Source organism: Microcebus murinus, chromosome X, assembly GCF_040939455.1.
Source record: "Microcebus murinus isolate Inina chromosome X, M.murinus_Inina_mat1.0, whole genome shotgun sequence".
NCBI classification, from domain to species: Eukaryota; Metazoa; Chordata; class Mammalia; order Primates; family Cheirogaleidae; genus Microcebus; species Microcebus murinus.
In genome coordinates this window covers 99,688,842-99,710,730 of record NC_134136.1, presented here as the reverse complement: position 1 = coordinate 99,710,730, position 21,889 = coordinate 99,688,842, and the positions used below count along the sequence as shown (strand labels likewise).

Below are 21,889 nucleotides of genomic sequence, written 5' to 3'. Positions count from 1 at the left end.
ATGCGGTCGATGCCCGACGGGGCGGTACCTAGGCGGCCCCACGAGGTCCCTAAGTTGGGAGTGTCCCAGTGTTTCACCACCGTTGCTCTAATCTCAGTTTGTAAGCCGTTCCCCTTCTTTCCGAGATGCTGGGTGTCCTCAAAAGGAATCCCGGGTGGGCTGGAAAGTAGGGAGCAGAAGGGGAGCTGTTGGGGAGGGGACCGAACTGCCCCAGGTTTGGAGTAGACGCCTGTCAGAGCGCTGAATGTAAGCGCTTTTGCGCAGTTATTTTTATTCCTGGGCCTTTCTTCCTCGTCCTCCTCCTCCTCTATTTTTTTCCCTTCTGTTTCAGCTATTTGTGTTTTCTGATCTGGTAAGTGATTTGCGGCAGGAAATTAGATATCTGTATTCCAGAAGGACTGTGGTTCTAATGGTATCTATTCCAGAGACGGCTCCGTCTTAGTCGCGGGCTTTATTTTAACTTGCAGGTTATTTTGTGATGAAGGGAACAGAGCGCTGTACAGCCCCGGCATCTTTCCTCCTCCCTTCCACACAATGCAACTCTTAATTAAACACGGGGACACCCACGCCTCCCTTCCCACAGGACCCCTTCCATCTGCTCCTCCCGCTCTGAAATACCAGCCTTGTATGGGCAGGGAAAGCCTCGTGTTGAACTTCCCAATTAGCAAGACACATCGCAAAATAAGGGACTCCACGGAGTTGTTATCACTCCTATTTTTGGATTCCTCCTTTCTAGGCCTTACCTAGTGACAGTTTTGGTGGCCTTGGTATGACTTTAAAATCCTGCAGGTCTAAGGCCATGAGATTACAGACACTACGGGTCTTCAGAAGCACGGTTCCTGTTTTTCTGACTGTTGAATTAGGATTAACACACTCGATGCCAAAGAAATAAGTTATGGATCGACTTGAACTGGGAATTCTTTGCCTTTGTAAAAGCTTCATCGGTAACTTTTTACCAGAGGTTCTAAGACCTTCAAGAAAACTCAATCATTTCCAGGTTGAAACAAGTTGAAGGGGGCTAGACAAGAACCCCGCATTTTTCTCTTTTCTCAATTTCTGGCAAGACCAAGAGGGAATGGGTGATTTATGAGTAATGGAGAGTAGTGGAATCTGGGGTTTGAGGATTTCCTGATGCAGTGGAAGGAGGGGAAGAGGAGGATGCCTGGGGGGGAGATGGAGCAGAGCGGTGGCCCAGGCGGCCATCAAGTCAGAAGTGGGGGACTCTAGACTCAGAAAGTAGGAGATCATCGAGTCAAAAAGTGGAAAATCCTAGAATCAGAAGGTAGGGAGTCCTGAAATCCGAACGCAGAAACTTAGAATCAGAGGGTGGGGTGTTTCAGAGCAAGAAGGTGGGAGGGGATCATGAGCCCTACAGTGGAGGCAGCACAGGGTCCCATTTCAAAGAAAGCTCAGAGTAGCTGCCTTCTGATGGCCACCCCCACTCTCTAGGGACTGAAGAATCTGAGGGCGCAGGCCGCCAGGCCTCCATAAACACCCCGGAGACTGCAGATTCCGATTTCCGGCTGGTGTTGCATCCTCGGCACGCTTGCCTTGGCCCCACCCCCAATTATTTCACTTCTCAGTCCAGTGTTTCCTTAGGTTCGCCAGCAAGAATCCACCCAGCAATTATCTCCCCTCTCGCGCGCATGGGGGGACATTAACCACGAACGCGCTGGAGAAGAAAGGTACAGATGGGTCTTTTATTGAACACTTGGAAATGTTTCCAAGGCTTTTGTTTTCTTTCATTCATTCCTGCCGGATCACTCAGATCTGCCAACTTCAGTCCCCGGAGGCTGCGGCAGGAGAGCCCGGCCCACCCGGAGCCCCCGCTAGGGGGCGCGCTCTGGCCGTGGCGCCGAGCCGAGCTCCAGAGGGGGGCAGGGGGGGTCAGGGGGGTGGGGAGGACTCGGACAGCCCGGGTCCTTGCGGCCTGGGGACTGACGCCTGTGTTGGGTCCCTCGCTGCTCCTTCCCCGAGCTCCCACCAGTGCCCACCTGCCCCCTTCCACCACCCTCGCCAGGGTCGCCGGGAGCAGCAGCTACAGAGTAAAAGCTGCACCCGGGACGCCTCGACCGTGGAGTCCCGCCGTCCGGCATTGGAGAGAAGAAAGCAGATGGTGGTGATTAGAGGGCACCGAGAAGTTTCCCCTCTCGGGTCTGGAAACCCGGGGAGATGGGTGGGGCAGGAGATGGGGAGCTCCCACCGAGGGACTCAGGGTGAGAGCTCACAGCCCAACCACTTGCTTCTCGCCCGTAGGAGGGGACGAGTGCAGGCTTGGGGCTGCGACCATTTGCCCAGCTTTGTGCTTAGAGCAAAGCTTGAAAAGCCTCGGTTGCCTCCTGTATGGATGATGGGGAGGAGAGTCTGTTTTCTCTCTAGTTCTCGCTCCCCCCATCCTTCCCCCGGCTGCAGACGGGTAATAGAAAGTGGTGAAGTTTGCAAATAAGGCGAGTTGTCCTAACACAGTAATCACACTCACACGTCCATACCTTGAGGGCTGGGCCGTGGTCCTCAAGACGCTTCCAAAAAAGCTGCTTCCCAACAAACCTCTCCCAGCCGAGCCCTAATGGTGGAACCCACGGCTCAGGCGGAAGACACGGCGAAGAGGAAAGGATTAGCAAACGCGAGGGAATCTTCCCAGGAAATCCAAGTTATCAGTCCCTTTGGACCTTTCCACGGGCTGCTCCTTTGAAAATACATCAACAAATAAATACCGTTCACAGGCAGATCTCAGCAGCCATAAGGAGAACCGAGGCAGGGGTAGGACGTGGAGGGCAAGCAGGGGGCACAGAAGGCGAGGGACAAGTTCTAGGCAAGCGGATTATGTTACATTTCCTCCTATTACCAGACTTCCAGGAGAGACCTCGATTTGTGCATAAAATGCATACCCTGAAGTGGATAAGAGTCTGAAAGCAGCATTTGAGGAGGTTAACCTTGACTGGTTGGAGTTAAGGGGGGGTGGGGGGAGGAAAATATTTCTGTTTGTGCCCTCCCGGCTCTTCCCAGCACCGGCTGTCAATCCCGACGCTTGTTATCCTCACAAGGCTTCAGTTTGTTTGCCTGATCTCAGCAAGGTTTTCTTCCACAAGTAGAACTATAATTGCTATAATTCTACTGTATCATTTGGATCATTGCAGTATTGTTGTTTTCTCTCTCTCTTTCTCTCCTCCTAACACTGCAATAACGCGCTCCAGTGTTAAATTAGCAGGTTGCGGAAGACCATAAATGAATGAAAGTTTGTTAAAAAAAAAATTAAATAAATAAAACAGCAAAATGACTTGGCAAAGGGGATATCACATCACAGAGAATCCTTGCGTGTAATCAGGTCTTATTGTCTTCCCTTCCAATGCTTTCCAAATTGGTCGGCAGACTCCAATGAAGTTTATGTCTATTGTTTAAATATATGTTTTGAAGAGGTTGAGCATAATTTAAGGAGACCTGAGCGGTCCGGTGTGACTGGAAGCCCATTACAGCTTTATTTATCTATGTGTATATTGCACAATAAATTAAAACATCTCAAATGAAAAGTATGTGAGGTTAACTCTCCTCCAAACATTTTTTTCCCCTGGATAATGACATCTAACTGCCACCCCCTTATTCTGCATTTCTTGGAAATATAATTTTAAAACTATAATGTAGAATTAGCCCTCTCACTACAGAAAAGAAAGGGGTTTCTTTCACTGTCCTCTTCTAGGTAATTATTATTTCCAGTTCTGGGAGCAAGCCCTATTTTTCACCATAAACAACAGTTTTAAATACTTCTGACCCTCAGTTCCAGCCATTATTGTCATTTTTATTTAGTGATTGATTTTAAAAGCAGATGAACCATAAACTATTGTTTTCCAAGCAGCACAGGAAAAGCAAACCAACAGTTACAGACCCCAAAGATTAGAGGAGACAGGGGTTGTGAATAATAAAGTATAAACATGAATAATATTATCACTAAAATGAAATTAGTTTTGATTAGTGGGTAAAAGAAAGTGCAGAAAGTGAGATGAAAAGAAAGTGAAGTGTCATTTTGCTGGCTGACAGAGTAAATATTAAATTGAGCTAAACGATAAGTTCTTTTATATATAGTCCTATAGCCCAATTATTAAAAAGTCTACCTACTCTACACACCAATTAAATTCTTCCTAGATATTAGAGGCATTATTTTATTTTTCTAAAATGACCTATAGGATAACACACATATATCGTAACTCGTATTCTAATAAGACATTGTGGAGATGCCAGCAGATTTTGTCTCCTCATCCAGTACCTTAGAAAAGTTTCCTGTAATTTTTTTTTAATTTAATCTCTCGGGAATAACAAGAGTCAATTGTAGATTTTGAAGTTGAGTATTGAACTGTGACAAAGGCAATCTCAGGGCTGCTGGGTGTAGAGTGAGCTAGGTCAGGCCCTTCTCCCGAGGTGAATGGACGTGCTCTCCCAATAACATCTTCACTTGGGAAGATTGATTAGAAAATAGTAAAAATAAATAAAATAACAAAACAAACAAAACTAGTGTTTTCACACAGGTCTCCCAAATAAACACTTTATGTTCCATGAATAGAATTAGATCTAATTCCAGGGATCATTAAATCAGAACCAGAAACTCTAAGTTAACCTTCCCTTTTACAGTGGGTGATTAAAATTAGAATACACCCCAGCACAAAGTCGGACTTCTTTTAAAAGAAGGAGAACAGCTGCAGAAGGGGGAGGAGGGGAATGGAGGCGAAGAAGTCTTCCACCCAGATAGCTGAAACCCCGTTGGGCTCTCAGAAATGATTTGTGCATTTGTGGCTCTTTTTGTTTAACACGATCTTTCTTGGACTCATTTTCAGCCCACTCTCTGCGTGTGCGGAGCAGACTCTGAAGTCACGGCAGCCGGGTCTTGTGGATTTCCGACGCGGGGCCAGCCGGGGAGGGAAAAGTGCCTCTGTCTCTCGCAGCCACCAAGCCGCAGGGACGCCTGCGAGGGTCCGCGGCTGGAGGCAAGGAGGAAACCCGCGTCCTTACGCCTCTCGGCTGTGAGGAGACCTGCACGCCTGGAATGGGCTTTGGGGACGGGGGAGTGAAGGGGGGAAGAAATCAGCGCGCAGAATGTTAGTTTAAAGCTGAACCTGACAGTATAAAAACACAGAACTGTTGGTGAGGATGGAAAAGGAAGAATGTGAGAAAGGAAGGAGCGGACCCCAGGTGCCTTGGAATCGAAGAGAGTGGGTAAAAGAAAATCACATGTCAGGGATAGCTTGGGTTTTCTTCCGCCCCCACTCCCGCCCCATCATCCAAGTGTAGGAAAAACGGGTGTGGATCAAACTAAAACCCAGAGAGAGACAGAGAGGGACAGAGAGAAATCCTTTTTGTCCTGCCTTTAATAGTAGTAGTAGTATCAGCATTAGTATTAACATTATTAGTGTGCCTGTTCCCAACCCTTCATCCGCTTCAAGTTGTATCTTGAACGCTCCTGCCAAGCCAGCCCGATCTGTCTGCCACCCACCCACCAGCATCCAAGAGTTGTGCAGATGTTTATGGCTGAAAAAAAAAATCCCAGTTATGCATCCTTGTATTTTTAAATACTGACTGTAAGTGATTCAAGTATAATCCTTTGTAAAACGCTTTTCTCTTTGACACATTGAAGGGGTTGAGAGAGGAAAACCCGGCGTGGATTTCTCCTCCTCGGCCCCTCTCCCACCCACCACCCTCGCCCCCACTCCGCCAGAGTCGGGGGGGCCCCCCGGTTGTTCCTTGGGCCCTGCACCCAGGCACGGAGGGCGTCCGTGACGGTCTCTTGTCCGGGCTCGACTGAACGCTGGGTCTCTGTCGAAGTTGGGTCTTGGTTTTCAGCAGAAGAAGCTGTTTGGAAAGAAGCGCGCTCTCCCTAAGGCTCGCCTCTCTCACCTTTGCCCATGGAGCCTGATCATGAGACTTCAGGATTTAGGTGCTTAGAGTTAGTTGAAGGGAACTGAGGTCCCTTCCACCCTGGGGAGCTCAGAGCCCTTCCCTGGATCCGTTCCCCAGGTGCAATTCGTGAGTGAACAGCCTCAGGGTGACGGCCTAACAGATATGAATTTATAGGGAAAAGAGGGAGGAGAGCTCAGGGAGAAGGGGGAGACCCCCAGACCCGTCTCAGTCGCTCCTCCTCGCAGCTGACACTCTCCTGTCCCTTTCCTCCCTGGAGATGCTCTAGGGAAGGCCGCACGCCTATGGCAGAGCTTTGTCTTTAGGGGGCTTTTTCTTATTCCAGAGTTTAAAAGGGAGAGGAGAGCGGTTGAGGGACGCTACTAACAAGAGAGCAACGGCCAGGCTCAGTGTGAAGACAGCGCAATGCGTTGGGCCACAAGAGAAAACCGAACCCCCTAGACGGCACATGTTTGCTTGTAGCGGTCATCCTGGCGCCTCCAGGGCGGTCCGGCCTAGAGAAAACGGCTATTGAGCTCCACTGAGGTCAAGGCGCTGTCATAGGAGCGCAATATCGGCTTTGAAAAGTGCCGAGAGAGTCTGAAACAGAGCCTCAAGGCCTCGCCTCCAGGGAGCGAGGTCCTCCGGTTGGTGGAAGGGGCGCACGCCGCTGAGGTGGCCCCCTCAGGCCTGGTATCTGAACGAACTAGAACTTCGGCCAACCATAAAGAGTTAAAGGAGGACCTGCAGGAAGAGGATGGCAAACTTAGAAAGTTGTTAGTTTGAAAATTAAAAAAAAAGAGAGAGAGGAAAAGAAAGAAAGAAAATTGGCTCCTTGAGAGCCCGCTACCCGCCCCCCCCACCCCCGCCGCCTGCCCCTCTGGAATCCAGTCCGGGCTTTGCGCTGCGCCCACAGCCCGACGCAGCCCGGCCTCTGGCGACAGCCAATCACAGGGCGCCTCTCAGCACGTGGAGGAGAGAGACTCCAGAGCTCAGCGCCCGCTGCTCACTACACTTGTTACGGCTTGTCCTGAGCGCGGAGAGGGCGAGCTGGGGCCGCGGGCAGGGCGGGAGCCGGCAGCCGGCAACCGAGGGAGGCAGAGAGGCACAAAGATCGCAATAATATCCGTTATAACTAGCCATCTAACCCCACCCCCAACACACACCCATCCATCCCACCCTCCAGGAGAGGCAGCCAGCGGTCCGCTCTCTGCGCCCAGGGAAAAAGCCCCAGCCATGAGCAATCAGTACCAGGAGGAGGGCTGCTCCGAGAGGCCCGAGTGCAAAAGTAAATCTCCAACTTTGCTCTCCTCCTACTGCATCGACAGCATCCTGGGGCGGAGGAGCCCGTGCAAAATGCGGCTACTGGGAGCCGCGCAAAGCTTGCCTGCCCCGCTGGCCAGCCGCGCCGACCAGGAAAAGGCCGTGCAAGGTAAGGCTGCGCCCGTCAGGCACCTGCTAAGGGCGCTGGACACTGTATAGATGTTTAATGTTGGGGTGCCAAGGGCCTGGGTTTGTCAAGTTGGAGACCAAGGAAGGAGAGGGGACAACTCTGAGGCCTGCTGCCTGAAAGATCGATAAACATCTCTCCCTCTTTCCCTGCTTCCAGAAAAAGCAGAGGCCCAGCTTCGCTTAGGGGGCCTTTAGGTTGTCTGTGTTGTTGAGTCGTTTAAATGCCCCCCTTTTGACGGCCTTGGGTGTGCTCTGAGGAGGGGCGACAGGTCAGAAACAGTACATGCCCGGTGGACCCTTGTAGCAACAACTTGACGAAAACAAGAAACCCAAAAGCTGCTGAATGGGGGTCTCCAGGCAGGGTGAGCCTTCGCCCTTTCTCTTTGGAAGATTTCTTTATATGCGGTGTTTTGCTTTTTGTGTTTTAATTGTAGATTAGTTGCGACCTTTTAAACCCAAGCTTTGCTGAAAACGTCTCCCTGGGATTCCCCCAATTCTCCTTATTGTATTTGAAGTGTATGAAATGTGTGGCTTCTGAGTGTTTTTTTTTCTTTCTCTGCTATATCTTATTATTATTATTATTATTATTATTAATAGAGTTGAGCTGTTGAGATGTTTAAAAGGTTTTATTTTTTTCTGAAATTGAGCATTCCAGAACAACTGTCGTTTTGCACCGAACTTGTTCCGCTCAAGTTTTGCCTTGAGCTGGCTGCAGAGATGTCGCAGGGAATAAACTGTTGGTTTCTTTTAAAATCCGAAAACCAGCGGTCCAGCCACACGCAGTGCCCCTTGGAAGACAGGAGCGGACTGCGGAGAAGGGGCCGTTTAAAATAAAACTGACTTTTTCCTTTTCTTTTTTTAGTCTTCAGTAACACCTCTTCCAGGCTCTCCTCAAAGGGAAGGAGCGGCCTGTGCCTGTTGCACCCGCACGCCCCCCCTCCGTACTCACCCCAGGCCTTTCCAAGCGAATTTTCGCCCCGGACGATTTTTCTTTGCTTTTTTGTGCTAGGACACTCAGCCCCTCCCGCTGTGGGTTGTTGGGGCGCGGCCAGAGCTCTGGACCACAGAGCCGCTTCCCCCGCAGGGGTCGCCCGCGGTGCAGCGCCCCTCTTGCCAGCCCCAGCCCCTGCGGTCCGAGCAGCGGGCAGAGGTCGTGCGCAGTTTCCAGGGTGGTCGTGATTTTTTTTTAAAGTTGTACAATGTTTTCGAATTCTCTCCTGCCCAGAAATGGGAAGGGGAAAAAAGTGGGAGAGTGGGCAAGGGGAAAAGAAGAGGAAGGAATAAGGGAAAGAAGGAAGAAGAGAGGAGAAAGCACGCTAAAAGAGAAAGGAAAGGGGAAAGAAGGAGAGAGGGATGAGGAAAAGAAGGGAGGGGGGAGAAAGAAAACAGAGAAGGAAAGAAAAATTAAACGGGAGAAGGGGAGCAAGAGGAATAGGTAAGAGAAGGAAGAAAGGAAATAAAGGGGAGAGTGAGACAAGGAAAGGAAAGAAGGGAGGGAGGAAGAGAGAAGGGGGAAAAGAAGGAAACTAGAGAAGGGGAAGGAGAGAGAAAGATATAAAGAAAAGAGCAAGAAAAGTGGAGAAGGCGGTGAAGGGGTCGCAGTCTGGTGGCGCTGGGGCTCGAGCGCCTGGGCCTAGGCGCGGGCGGGCCGGGGGCAGCGGCTCTGGCGGGGACACGCTGGCGCGCTGACCGCTCTCCCTTGCCCACAGGCTCCCCCAAGGGCAGCAGCGCCCAGTTCGAGGCGGAGCTGCACCTGCCACCCAAACTGCGGCGCCTGTACGGCCCGGGCGGGGGACGCCTCCTCCAGGGCGCCGCTGCCGCAGCGGCGGCGGCGGCTGCGGCGGCGGCCGCGGCGGCCACAGCCACGGTGGGTCCGCGGGGGGAGGCTCCTCCGCCGCCGCCGCCGCCGACCGCGCGGCCCGGGGAGCGGCCGGACGGCGCAGGGGCAGCCGCAGCCGCTGCGGCCGCAGCCGCCGCAGCCTGGGACACGCTGAAGATCAGCCAGGCGCCGCAGGTGAGCATCAGCCGCAGCAAGTCGTACCGCGAGAACGGGGCGCCCTTCGTGCCGCCGCCGCCCGCGCTGGATGAGCTTGGCGGCCCGGGGGGCGTCACGCACCCGGACGAGCGCCTTGGCGCGGCCGGCGGCACTGGCAGCGCCCCGGCGGCGGGTGGCGGCACTGGCGCCGAGGACGACGAGGAGGAACTGCTGGAGGACGAGGAGGATGAGGACGAGGAAGAGGAGCTGCTGGAGGACGACGAGGAGGAGCTGTTGGAGGACGACGCGCGCGCACTGCTCAAGGAGCCCCGGCGCTGCGCTGTGGCCGCCACCGGCGCTGTGGCCGCAGCAGCTGCCTCTGCAGTGGCCACCGAGGGCGGGGAGCTGTCACCCAAGGAAGAGCTGTTGCTGCACCCGGAAGACGCTGAGGGCAAGGACGGCGAGGACAGCGTGTGCCTGTCTGCGGGCAGCGACTCGGAGGAGGGGCTGCTGAAACGCAAACAGAGGCGCTACCGCACCACATTCACCAGCTACCAGCTGGAGGAACTGGAGCGAGCCTTCCAGAAGACGCACTACCCGGACGTCTTCACCAGGTATGCGCGTAGGGTGGTCTTGGCGGCGGTAGCGGGGGGCGCACGCGGGCTCCAGAGAGGGGTGATGGGCGGGCAGGGGCCCCTGGACTCCGGGGCGACACTTCGCCCTTGAACTCCGCCGAGGTGCGCCCTCCCAACACCTACCCTTGCTCACCCAAACTACCCATTCCCTCCTCCCCCCGCTTCGGGTTTTAAGTTTAGGCTGGGATAGTTTCTTTCTTTCCCAAGGTCGTTCCAGTTTAATGTTTTCAAATCACAAGTGTTAGTTAGAGAAAGGAAAGGAAACAGCCTCTCCAAAGAGCGCCCCGAACGCGCCAGCTTGGAGAAGCGCGCACACCCGTGCGCGCACACGGCCTCAGGCGCTGTGGCCCGGGCCAGGTCCCCCGCGAGGCACAGCAAGCGCTGTCCTGTCTGCGGTCGCGGGGCCAGAGCAAAGCAGGGGCTATTTTTGGCCGCTGTGCGCTCGCCACCCCCGCTTGGTACGGTATCAGTTACTCTGTCCGCTGAAGCTGGAGCCCGTGCCAGCCGAGACGGCCTTTCAAAAGACCCGAGTTCTGTCGTTTCAGGACTCCTGAAATAACGGAACGAAGTCGGAACTGGGCGGTGTTCAGTGTCTGTACACCTGAGGGGCACCAGCCAGAATCGTCCCCTCTGGTCTCTGTCCTCTCCCCACACACACATTAAAACCCAGCGTGCGTTTAATGTCAACGGTTTACAGGTTTACGGGGTGGACAATGATTGCTGGGAGCCTGGCAGGCAGTAGACAGTAGCAGTTGGGGGAATTTTCTCTTTGGAGGAGCGTCCAAGCCGGGTGTTCGGCCTGGTTACGCTCCACTTCGCGCTCGCCTGTTTCTCTGGGAAAGACGTGCTTGTGGGATGACTGGGTGACCAGGCTCTTGGGCCTGGGCTAATTTAGCTGAGCGGGGCGCCGGCCCGGCTGGGGGTCCTTCTCTCCTACCCCAAGGCCAAGGTCTCAGCTCAGGCGAGGAGCCAGGGTTAGAGTGAACGTCCCCCAGTGAGTGGGAGAAAGGGAATGGTGACTGCCTGGCGCAGGGCTTGTTAAGCGCGGGCAGCTCCTTCGCAGGAGACGTGCGCAGCTTTTCAATGTGCATTTTAGAAGGGGAATGCTGCCCGCCCCTTTGAACCAGAGGAGAAATTGCTGCTCAGGGCTCAGGAGGCCCGAGCCAACTCCAACATGTAGTTGGTCTGGCAATGGCCAAACTCTCTCCTAACCAGAAACAGAAAAGAGCAGATTTAATGTGGGGCGAAGGCACTTAAACTTGGTCATCCCTTGAGCTCAACTTGGACATCCCCTGCGTCACCCAGTCCTTCCTTATCTTTAAAAAATGAAATAAATTTTAAAATCAGTGTGTGCTATCAAATAGCTAATGGGTCAACCGGCTTTTTGCATTTCTCATACATGTGTATTTGAAAAGTAGAAACTGAGCTGGTGTCACTTGGCACCCAGGTCCACCCTTTTTGAGCTTCTGGCGCAGGGGCGGGGGTGGGGACCAAAGTGATAGAGGAAGGACAGCTCCTCTTTGCCGCCCCACCCCCACTTCTTTCCAACCCAGGGGTTTGAGCCCCTTGGCCCCCAGGCCAGCCAGGAGGGCAGTTTGAGATTTGCTAGTGCTCGCTGTAGGGAGGGGGGCAATGGAAAGCACTAAGCCGAGCGCTTTTCCCCCAGTGTAGTTTCAGGTGTGAGCCGGGGGCAACCGACAGTGCAGACCCGGGTCCCAGGCTTGGGCAGCCCCCGCTCTTTCGTATTAGCGAGCGGAGAGCCAATTATTCTCGGCGCGCTCAATTTTTCGGTAAACAGGTCGTAAGCCGTTTTACAGCATCTTAATGGTTTCCTATTTGCCTTAATTGTCGCAGTAATAACTGCAATGACGGGGTAGGGTTTCAGCTAAATTGACTTCCCCTGAGATGGGCAGGGTTTGTAGTGGGCACTGGAGTCAGGAGGTGCGCAGAATTTTGTTTAATCGAAAAATTACCCCACTGAACTCTTAACAAGCTTAACATATCTCCAGAGGGTAATGGGGAGTGTGACCTAAGGGGGTGAGGGAGGGAGGAAGGCGGGGGAGAGAGAGATGGAGGGAAAAGCAGAGAGCTGGAAAGAGAAGGAGGGGAGAGAAATTTTTTTAAAAAGGCAGGATGAAACCAAGAGGGCGGACAAACATTTTTTTTAGTTGAGTGCTGAGTTCTTCTCCCATTTAATATTAGGACAAAATAGGGTATAAGCACTTTGTGTGTGTGTGTGTGTGTTTCTTGTCTAACTCTGGCTTAAGAGAGTGAGAGAGAATCCGTGTGCCCAGGTTTGGAGACTTATGAACTCAAGAAGCCACCCCTGTCACATTTGAATATAATATGATATAATATGTGATATCCTGTATCTGGCAACTTGTGTTTTTATGTTTTCTGTCAAATAGTAGGCACTCCAGCGGTGAAGGGAGGGTGATGCCCATGTGTTTGGGGGTGGGGGGCAGACAGCCAGGGAGGACCCTAATGGCGCAGGCCTGCCACCCAGGGGAAGGTGGCAGAGAGGGAGTTGCTGGGGCCTGCAGTGACCTCCTGTCTGTGTGTTACTTTCTTATAGGGAGGAACTGGCCATGAGGCTGGACTTGACTGAGGCCCGAGTCCAGGTGAGCTTCACCACAGAGAGGGAAGAGGGAGGGAGGAGGGCTGAGGGATAGTGGGGGAAAGAGAGATGGGTTGATGGATGGGGGGATTGAGACCCCCCCTTCATAAAATGAAGAGAAGTAGAATCAGAAAAGTAGACCCAAGCACTCACACACAAAAAGATATTTAAAACTTCAAACTTGAGAGGTGAGAGGGGAAAGTTTCTGGGTTTGGGAGCCTGAAGAAGGAGTCCAGGATCAGAACAGGGGTTTTAGAGTCCCTCAGATGGCAGTTCGGGAGCCCCCAGTCCCAAAGCCCCTATAGGAAACAAGCTACCGACCTACTTCTCCTGATTGAAATAATGGGATGGAGCATGGATTTGGTTGTTAGACAAATCCGCTCAGCTCCAAGCAGGTATTTGGCTGCGATTAAGTCTCCAATCGGGCTTCATAAAAGCCCACTTAGTGCTAGAACAAACAGGGCCATTTGAAGGCAAAATGCTGTTTGATTTCCCCTCCGCCCAGCACAAGGAGCTGGCTAATGCTATTTGATTTCCCATTTTTTATAGCAATGAGCCCACATTGATCTAATAGGGAGTGAGTGCAATGCTATTAAAGGTGTTTGCAGCCCCATACCAGAGTGCATTTCCGAACCCAGGCCTCATAACCAAAGAGACGATCAACACTGGGCAGCCCCGATGGCCAACAGAAAACAGATGTCCCCGGGTTAGGAGCTGAGTGAATCACTTTACAGTCAAAATCAAGCGCTGATAAAGCACAATAAATTCCATATGGCTCATTTAATACACAACAGCTTCTTGCATTAGAGGGCTAATGATGAGGCCTGTCCCCTCCTTTCTGTTGACACATTTCTCCATTGTCAAACAGAGATGTGACAGCAACTCCGTATTTTCAGCTCAGGGGAACGAGTCGTGGGAAAGTTAAATAACTTTTAAAAAGAAAGAGAACACCCCCTCCCCTTCTCCTCTGCCCCTATTCACTGGAGAAGATGTAATTAAGTGAATATGAATTATTAGAGTCCTTTTGTTTACCTTTGGGGGGCCTCAGAGGTATTAATTCAATAATGAGGCATTGCAGGGGGACATCTTGATAATTGCAGTTGAGCAGGGAGAGAGGATCCGTCTGTAAAAAGGTTTCCACGTTCTTTAAGGGCATTCTGCGTCCACTGCCCCCAGTTCCCCTTCTTTACTCCTTTCACTGCGATCAAGGAGTGGCGGATATTCTCGTCTAGACAGATTTGGATACACAAAAGCTGCCCACCCAGCCTGGGCCCATCTACAGGCTTACTTTTTCAAGCCTCTGGATTTCCACACTGGAGTGTTTCTGAAATTCACAAATAGATTATTTGCAGGCTGTGGAATGTTGTAGATGGGCTGCCTTTGGGCAGAATATTAAGTAATTAACTGATTTGGATTCTTGATTTTTCTTGCCCTGGGGGACTGTCTAGAAGTCAAACCAAGCTTAGATGCCAGTGATAGTAACAACACCCCACCAGTGTGTACATCTGAAAGATACGGATGTCTTTCAAATTTTAAAACATATTCTTCTGGGATCATTTACATTATATTTTAATATAACTTTGTATAGCCCTGGAGTTCATTCTTAATTTTTAGACTTGTGTGCAGTCATAAACCCAGCCCTTAAAATATTAATGCCTTCAGGGGAGAAGGAATATATCTTCTCAGCTGTGGGTGTGATGAGCAGGTCACATAAAAATAATTTCATGCTCCTGGGGGTTATTTTTAGATGATGGTAGCTGCCATGTTTCAGGTAAAGGTCTCTATTAAAACTGCTTTCTATTACCAATTAGGAAAATACCTCGAGCTGAAAACCTCCCCCAGACCTAGAACTATCTTATTTAAATAACCTATTTAAACCACATCCCCCAAAGAAAATAAAGGGCCTGTTAACACTGAAGATGTAAAGTCTATGTCTATCCTGTCCTCTGATTTCTAAGTGCCCAGGTGTGGCTGCATACTTTATCCCTGCAGCCAGTACCTTCCTGCACAGGACCCGGCCCTGCAGATAGCCTCTGCAGAGAGCAGGCTGCTCTCCTATTTCATCTCATGGGGAGTTGGCCCCCTAAAATGTTTGCTTGTTTGCTAATTATTGTGAGCATTTCTTCCTTCCCTCCTGAACCCCAGAACCCAGCATAGTGCTCTTAGGTGTTCAATAAATATTTCTGGGAAGAATAAATGAACCGCCTCCCCGCTTCCCTTTTCAACACAAAGCAGGGATTTTGCCAGCTCTTGGGTAAACCTAAAATAGGCAAAATAAATAAATAAATAAATAAAATAGCTGATAGGCAGTAAAATAAGCATGTCCTGAGAGTCTCCAGTGAATGCTTGCTTTCACTTGCCTTATTTTACTCATTCCTCATAAGTCTTATGAGTAAAAGTTTATTATCCCCATTTTACAGGTTAGAAAACTGAGGTTCAGAGAAGTTTAAGTGACCTACCTAAAGCAAGTGGCAGCGCAGATATTTCGACCTTAGTTTCCTCATCTCTGAACACAGAGAACCACTTTCCTTAAACTTGGGAAACTGGGCTAGTTGGAATACCCACGGGAAAGAGTTTGCTTGTCCTGTGTTTCCTGCTGGCTTCAAGTTGAAGTTTGGGCTCCTATTCACTGCTCCTTTGGCTCCAGATGTGTCCAATAACAACCTAAGGCCCAAGAGCGGCGAGGTGGGCACGGGCCGCAGTGGAGCTTAGGGAGGGTCTGCGGTGCCGCCGGGCCACACCGCGCCATCCCTGGGCTCTCTCCGCCTTGCAGGTCTGGTTCCAGAACCGTCGGGCCAAGTGGCGCAAGCGGGAGAAGGCGGGCGCGCAGACCCACCCCCCGGGGCTGCCCTTCCCTGGGCCGCTCTCGGCCACCCACCCGCTCAGCCCCTACCTGGACGCCAGCCCTTTCCCCCCGCACCACCCAGCGCTCGACTCGGCCTGGACAGCTGCTGCCGCCGCCGCCGCCGCCGCCTTCCCGAGCCTACCTCCGCCTCCCGGCTCGGCCAGCCTGCCGCCTAGCGGGGCGCCACTGGGCCTGAGCACTTTCCTCGGAGCCGCCGTGTTCCGGCACCCAGCCTTCATCAGCCCCGCGTTTGGCAGGTAACGCGTGGCCTCGGAAGTCTGTCTGTCAGTCACTGTCTGTCTGTCTTATATACACACAGAAGCTGGGCTCAGGGAAGAGGCAGGAGACAAATGGGATTACACACACCTTTTCCTTTGACCCAACCTCAGAGACTTTAGCCAAAGAAAAAAGTCTCTAATTTTGTCTCAAAAAAAAAAGTGTGGGTCTTGAAGGGAACGACTTGGGACTGAGCAGGAAAGGGGAAGGCAGTGGCAGTACCAACAGCCATGACAAGCGGGAGTGCTCAGTGAAAGCTGTAAAAGTACCATTTAAAGACAGCAACAGCTTCGATTTAGGTGGGATGAGTGCAAACCTGTATAGTGTAGGCTACAGAGCAGGGATGACTTTTCAAGTTTTGCAAAAGTCCTTCCTCATGCCCCAAAGCCTAGCTGCCTAACACAGCCCTGGTCCCCATGGGAGCCCTGGAGCCACAAGGCCCTCTGGATGCACAGAATTATTTCTTCTTCCCCAGACTCCATCTTCCTTGTCACTCAAGTGACCTGCTGCCAGCCATAGCCCCATATGTGTAACCCCCGACCCCTACAGCGGTACAAGACAACGAAATAAAAGAAACAGTTCATCGTATATTATAACTCCTTTTAAAAAAATGAGCATCAAATGATGAAATTAAAAGTCTGTATAATCACACAGACAAAGAAACAAAGGAAGGATGTATTAAGTTAGAAAGTGCAGTGAAAATAAAACTGAATGCAGCTTCAATGATCTCTCTTCGGGAGAACAAAGAAATAATAGATTCATCCGACTGCGCAGCCACTTAACAAAAATCATCTTAGAGAAAATTCAAATTAAGACTCGAAGTAAAATTAGTTTCTTCTAACAAACCAATAAAATAAACGGAGGGCACTTAAGTGTAGTTAGTGACTCAGTTTACCTAATGGAACCAGGGAATATTATGCTACTTCCGGGTCCCATTTTATCATTTCTTTCTGGAAAAAAAATTTTTTCTTAAGTCCTGTGGCTCCCCGCTCCGCCAGTTTCCCCCTCTGACAACAAGTGACTAGTAAAAACTAGGCGAACCGTGACTAGAGGACCGGGCTGCAAGATTCACAGGCTGGAAGAGGGTGTGTGTAGGGGCGGGTGGCACGAGGAGTGAAGACTGGGCTTAGGAGGAGGAGGAGGAGGAGGCGCTCTGCGAGCCCAGGTGGGCTCCTTTGTAATCGTGGAAATCTCGAATTAGCCCGGCTGGGTCCCGGAGCCAGAGCCCACGGGGAGGCGGCCGGGATTGCCGTGGGCACTCGGAGGCGGTGGGGTGGGGGGAGTGTCCGGTGGCCCGGGGCGACTCGGGCCACAGCTGCGGGTCCGCGGTGCGGTGAGGAAGGCGTGGAAGCGCCGCGCCGATTAATCCCGGCGCCGTCGGCGCTGGCGCGGGTCCCATGCTTGGGCGTCGCCTGCGCCGCGCGCGGAGGTCGTGGGTCGGGGGCTCCCTGAGGCAAGAGGCCACGGGATCGCTGGGAAGGCAGCGGTGGGACGGCATCGCTGCCGCGCTGGGACGCGGGGCTGCTGGAGGATCATAGCCGCCTGTCGAGCGGAAATCAACAGGCGGTGCCCTCCACCCCCGCCCGCGGGCGCCGGCCCCGCACCCGCGGCTCAGCCCCGCGCAGAACGGGGTCCTCGCCGGTGCTGGGGGACGGGAGGGCCAGCAAACAAGGCCGGCTTTTCCAGGGCAAAAGGAGTCCCGGGCCGAGAGGGAGCCTGAGAGAAACTTCAAAGTGTGCATCGTAGGTCTTGGTCAGTTTTTATCCCGCTTTTTCTCTTCTTTCTCTTTCTCTCTCTACCTTCCTTCTTCTTCTTCTTCTTTTTTTTTTTTTTTTGGTCTCTCCTCTTCCCTTTCCACATTCTCTCCTGATAAATAGCATAATTGTAGCCCCTGGCTTTGGAATACACCGTCGTAAGCGAAACCACAGAATACACGCAACTGGGCCGTGGAGTTTGGGGCCGCGGGGCCTGCCTTTGGCCCCCGGCTCCGGCCCTTCTAGAAACATCTGGCCCCCTTGGTCGTTTTCCCCAGTGCGTGCTCTGCTCTGGTGAAGCTCTCTCAGCGTGCTCCAGCCTCTGTCCGCGCCCCCTTCCCACTCCCCAGCCCGAGGCTCACCCGTGGCCTGCGTTTCCGCGCCCTGAGGCGGCGTCCCTGTGCGCCCGTCAGCGCCCTCCACTCCCCAAGTGACTGGCGGCGGGAGACGCTGCTGGAGGCGCTGCGCACAGCTCCCTTGGCCATGACCGCGCTGTTTGCTCTCCCCGCAGGCTCTTTTCCACCATGGCCCCTCTGACCAGCGCGTCGACCGCGGCCGCGCTCCTGAGACAGCCCACACCGGCGGTGGAGGGCGCGGTGGCGTCGGGCGCGCTGGCCGACCCGGCCACTGCGGCTGCAGACAGACGCGCCTCTAGCATAGCGGCGCTGAGGCTCAAGGCCAAGGAGCACGCCGCGCAGCTCACGCAGCTCAACATCCTGCCGGGCACCAGCACGGGCAAGGAGGTGTGCTAAAGGCTGCCCTCCAACCTCGCGCCCCGGGCGCGTCCCAAAAGGTCACCTCACTCAGCACCACTCAAGACCAAATGGAAACAGAGGACCAGCACACTCCTGAGACGGCACAGAGAGAGAGCAGCCGCCTTCTCAGCAGTCTGGGCGCGGGCAAGGCAGCCCTCGGCGCTACCAGACGTGGCACCTCCTCGGCTGGCTGTCCACTCGCCCCTGCCCCTGTCCCTCTCCTGCCACTGGCAACCTCGCTCCAACTCCAACGTCCACTCTCTCCCGTTCTTACTTTACTGAAAACATCGGGGAGTTTTCTCCCAAAACGCCTGATATTGAAGTTAAAAATTTAAAAAGCCCAACCTCTCTTCCTCCTGACGCCCCACTTAGCTTTTTTTTTTTTTTAAATAGCATTTTGGCGCTCTAAGTTGATCTTCCCAGCGTGGGCCCCGGCGTGAAGCCAGGGCCAGGGAAGCGAACGCGAGTCTGTAAGATAGCTAACAGTGCACTTAAAGGAAAGGGGCGTCTTGTTCTTGTTCTCTTCTTTATCATACACCAACCAAGGTTTTTATATCAAACCAAAGGGAAATACTCTGCTAGAATATGGACTATTGAAGTCACCAAACTGTGATTATTGATTCTGTACATACCATTGTTATTAAAAAAAAGAACAGAGCTTTGTATATTTGAAATGTTATAACGCAATTGCACTCAGCGTGGTATGGTAAAAGTTTGTCCTCCTGTAGGTTCTTACTGTGTTGTAGATACGGTAGGGTTCCTAGACAAATATTTATGTACTCAAGCCCTTTATTTAACTTATTAACTGTAGAGGCTTCCGAAACCTTCAAGATAAAGGCAATGGTACAGTACTTTTGTGTAATGTGTAATTGTTATCACTTTTCCTTGCTATCTAGTGGAGAAGTGTCACGCTCAAAATAAAAAAAAAATATATGTTTAACAAAAGGAAGTGTGAATGTTCTATACCCGCGCTGAGGGGACAAAAGAAGGGGTCCCCGGGGAAGTCCTCGGCGCCCTGGCACCTCCAGGGTTTGTCCGCACACTCGTCTTCCTGGCAAGAGGCCTTGAGTTTGAATCCGATCCTCAAAGGGAACCGGATTTCCTACAAAGGTTAAGGCCGCCGCCGCAGTGCTTCCCACGCGCATCTCGGCGCCCCCAGTCGTGTTGCAGCGGGAGCTGGGGGTCCTGGGCCATGAGGGTGGGGTGGGTTCGAGGGTGGGTGGGTGTGCTGTGGGCGTCGTTGACGATGGAGTCAGAAATTTGAAGCAAGCGGGAGTCTTGGCTCTGAAGGCGAAGGAAGCCGTTGGTGGAATGTGCCACGTAGCAAGGAAGTGCGCAGTCCGAGATGACAGGTAATGGCGAGAGCGAGAAGCTGAGGCGCTCGCTTCCGAAGGGGCGGGCTCCACCGTACATTCGCAGGGAGGTGGGAGGGGGTGCGTGTGCGTGTGTGTGTGTGTGTGTGTGTGTGTGTGTGTGTGTGTGTGAGAGAGAGAGAGAGAAAGAGAGAGAGAGAAGAGGAGAGAGAACACGGAGGAACAGTGATGGAAAGGCAGCGAGGGGTATCCAAGTGGCAGATCTTAACTCGACAAATGTCATTACATCACTTATCCAGGCACTAGTAAATGTATACATTTAAAAAAATCTAAACAACTCAGGTTTCGTGAGGAGACCCAAACAGATTTGCAATCTTTAACCCCCTCGGCGCACCCCTCCCTGCGGCGGGAACGGTAGCTTCTCCCTCCCCCCGGGGCCTTCGCCCCTCGGGTGACCGCTTGGTGGAAGCCCGCCCGCGGGGGGTGGGTCTCGCCGACGCTCCTAGGGTGATGGGAAAGGGAAGAGAAGCTTAATTAGTTTCAATTTGCGGTAATTAGAGCGCTGGACCTTAGAGGAGAGGGGCAAGCGGCAGGGGGGCGCAGGGGGGGGGGCTGCCGCTGAGTGACTACTGCGACTCGCAGAGCTGGGGGCGGTCGCCCCCGCCACACCGCTGGCCAGTCGGTCGCCGCGGGGGCTGTGGGCGCGCCTCCGGGGCCCCGGCCCGCCGGGCTCCGCGCGCGCGCGCCCTGGAGAAGGAGGGGGGCCGGGGCCCCTCGCGGCCTGGGGCGCAAGTGTGCGCGGCCGATGGGAAGGTGCGGGGTCGGGCAGAGGTCAGCGGCCCGCCAGGCGCTGCGCCCGCCTTGGGTGGGGGTGGGCAGTCCGCCGGGCAGCTGCGCCGCTGGAGCCCGCGCGTCCTCGGCTCACCCACGGGCCCCAACTCCCGCGGGCCCCGCCCGCTGGAAACCTTGTGGGGGGAGGGCACTGAGGACTGCCCGCCTGAGGCTGCTTCTCGCACTTTGGCCGTCAGGACGGTCACCGCCACTCTGCCCCGGCCTGGGGTATGGGGAGCGGCCGCCAACTCCCATTCCCACCACACACGGCTTCTCCGGGTTTCGTGGGCCGGGTGGGAACTTTCAGGGCATTCCTCCAGGCCTGAGACTCTAAAACCCTCAGATGCCGCAGGGTCTCCCGCCGGAACGAAGGCTGCTTTTCTGGGATGGGCAGGGCCACTCCAGAGTTTGGGAGAAGGTAGTGCAGGAGAAGCGTGAAGGAAAGAAGTTTTTTTTTGTTGAGTTTTTTTTTTGTTTTGTTTTGTTTTTGGTGGTCAATATCAATTTTCCGTCGATTTTGGCTTTTTGTTTAGTAGGGCTTCTTGTTCCCCCTCCAGGCTGCCAGTTGGATGGTATACGAGAAACAGTACCATTCTTCCTGTTAATGAACTCTTTTTTAAGTCATTTTTTCTCATTTGACCCTTCCATGGAGCAGAAGCAAATTGCGTGAAATTACCTCCAAGGATTACATTTATTACTGGCCAATGAGAACCCCTCGCCTTGTTTTACAAACTCTTAATCCTATGTCATTCTGATGCCGCAAACAAGCCCGGTCCTGGGCCTCCTATTCTTTCAACTTTCCCCAGCTGGAGGGACCTCATTCTGCACTTAATATTCCCCATAAATATCACACGCTAAAGACCCCCTGACTTCCAGCAAGTTCACATTAAACATGTGACATGTCACGCATGACAAACTCTGAGTATCTTTTCAAAGCAGCATTAAAAGCAAAGAAACCAATTTTCTTCTCCTTCCAAACCTCCCCAAGTGCTGAATGATGGGGATTGGAAAGAGCCACTGGAGCGTACTTAGGGGGATTTTATGAGATTTTCCAGAATGATTTAATCTTATTGTGAGCATTATTAATGAATGGCAACCCAATTTGGCCCCAATATCTGGGAACTCGGTCACAATGCTGGGAGCGGCTGACCCCCCCAACCTTAAGCAAACCTCTTCCACTGTGGAGGAGGACATGCAGAGCCCCGGGGAGTTCAGGAGAGCCCAGTTCAGGGCATGGCTGTCTCCTGTCACACCCAGGGCAGCATGGCCCAACACCTGCTTTCCCAGGGCCACCCCCATAGCATCTTGGGGTGAGGGGTGATACATAGCCCATAGCCCGGTATGGGCCTCTGAGGGAGGGTTGAGAGGAAGAGGCAAGTTAATTTGCTACATTTTCAGACAGGTCAGCCAGATCTGGAGGAGGCCCCAGAAGGCAAAAAGGGGCCAATTGGCACAGTATTACTAGCAGTGTTCTTCCATCACCCACTACCCATGGACTGGACTGTGGACGGTAGTTGCGGTAGACATCTCAGGTGTGTGGTGAGGAAGGTAGCAAG

At 52.9% G+C, this 21,889-nt stretch overlaps 1 protein-coding gene across 1 annotated transcript; it reads left to right on the top strand.

Moving 5' to 3' along the window:
- The first annotated feature begins 6,888 nt into the window (after positions 1-6,888).
- ARX (aristaless related homeobox) lies at positions 6,889-19,134 on the top strand. The gene is made up of 5 exons (XM_012784580.3): positions 6,889-7,312; positions 9,042-9,921; positions 12,518-12,563; positions 15,333-15,661; positions 17,946-19,134. Exons 1-5 carry the CDS (start codon positions 7,117-7,119, stop codon positions 18,184-18,186), a joined length of 1,692 nt encoding a protein of 563 aa, XP_012640034.2. The 5' UTR covers positions 6,889-7,116; the 3' UTR covers positions 18,187-19,134.
- The last annotated feature ends 2,755 nt before the right edge of the window (positions 19,135-21,889 follow it).

What these genes read in the sequence shown, in the direction of transcription:
- ARX (XM_012784580.3), top strand. Translation starts at nt 7,117, where the DNA reads ATGAGCAATCAGTACCAGGAGGAGGGCTGCTCCGAGAGGCCCGAGTGC. An exon ending in TACCCGGACGTCTTCACCAG is followed by an intron (nt 9,922 to 12,517) that starts GTATGCGCGTAG and finishes ACTTTCTTATAG; the next exon opens with GGAGGAACTGGCCATGAGGC. An exon ending in TGACTGAGGCCCGAGTCCAG is followed by an intron (nt 12,564 to 15,332) that starts GTGAGCTTCACC and finishes TCCGCCTTGCAG; the next exon opens with GTCTGGTTCCAGAACCGTCG.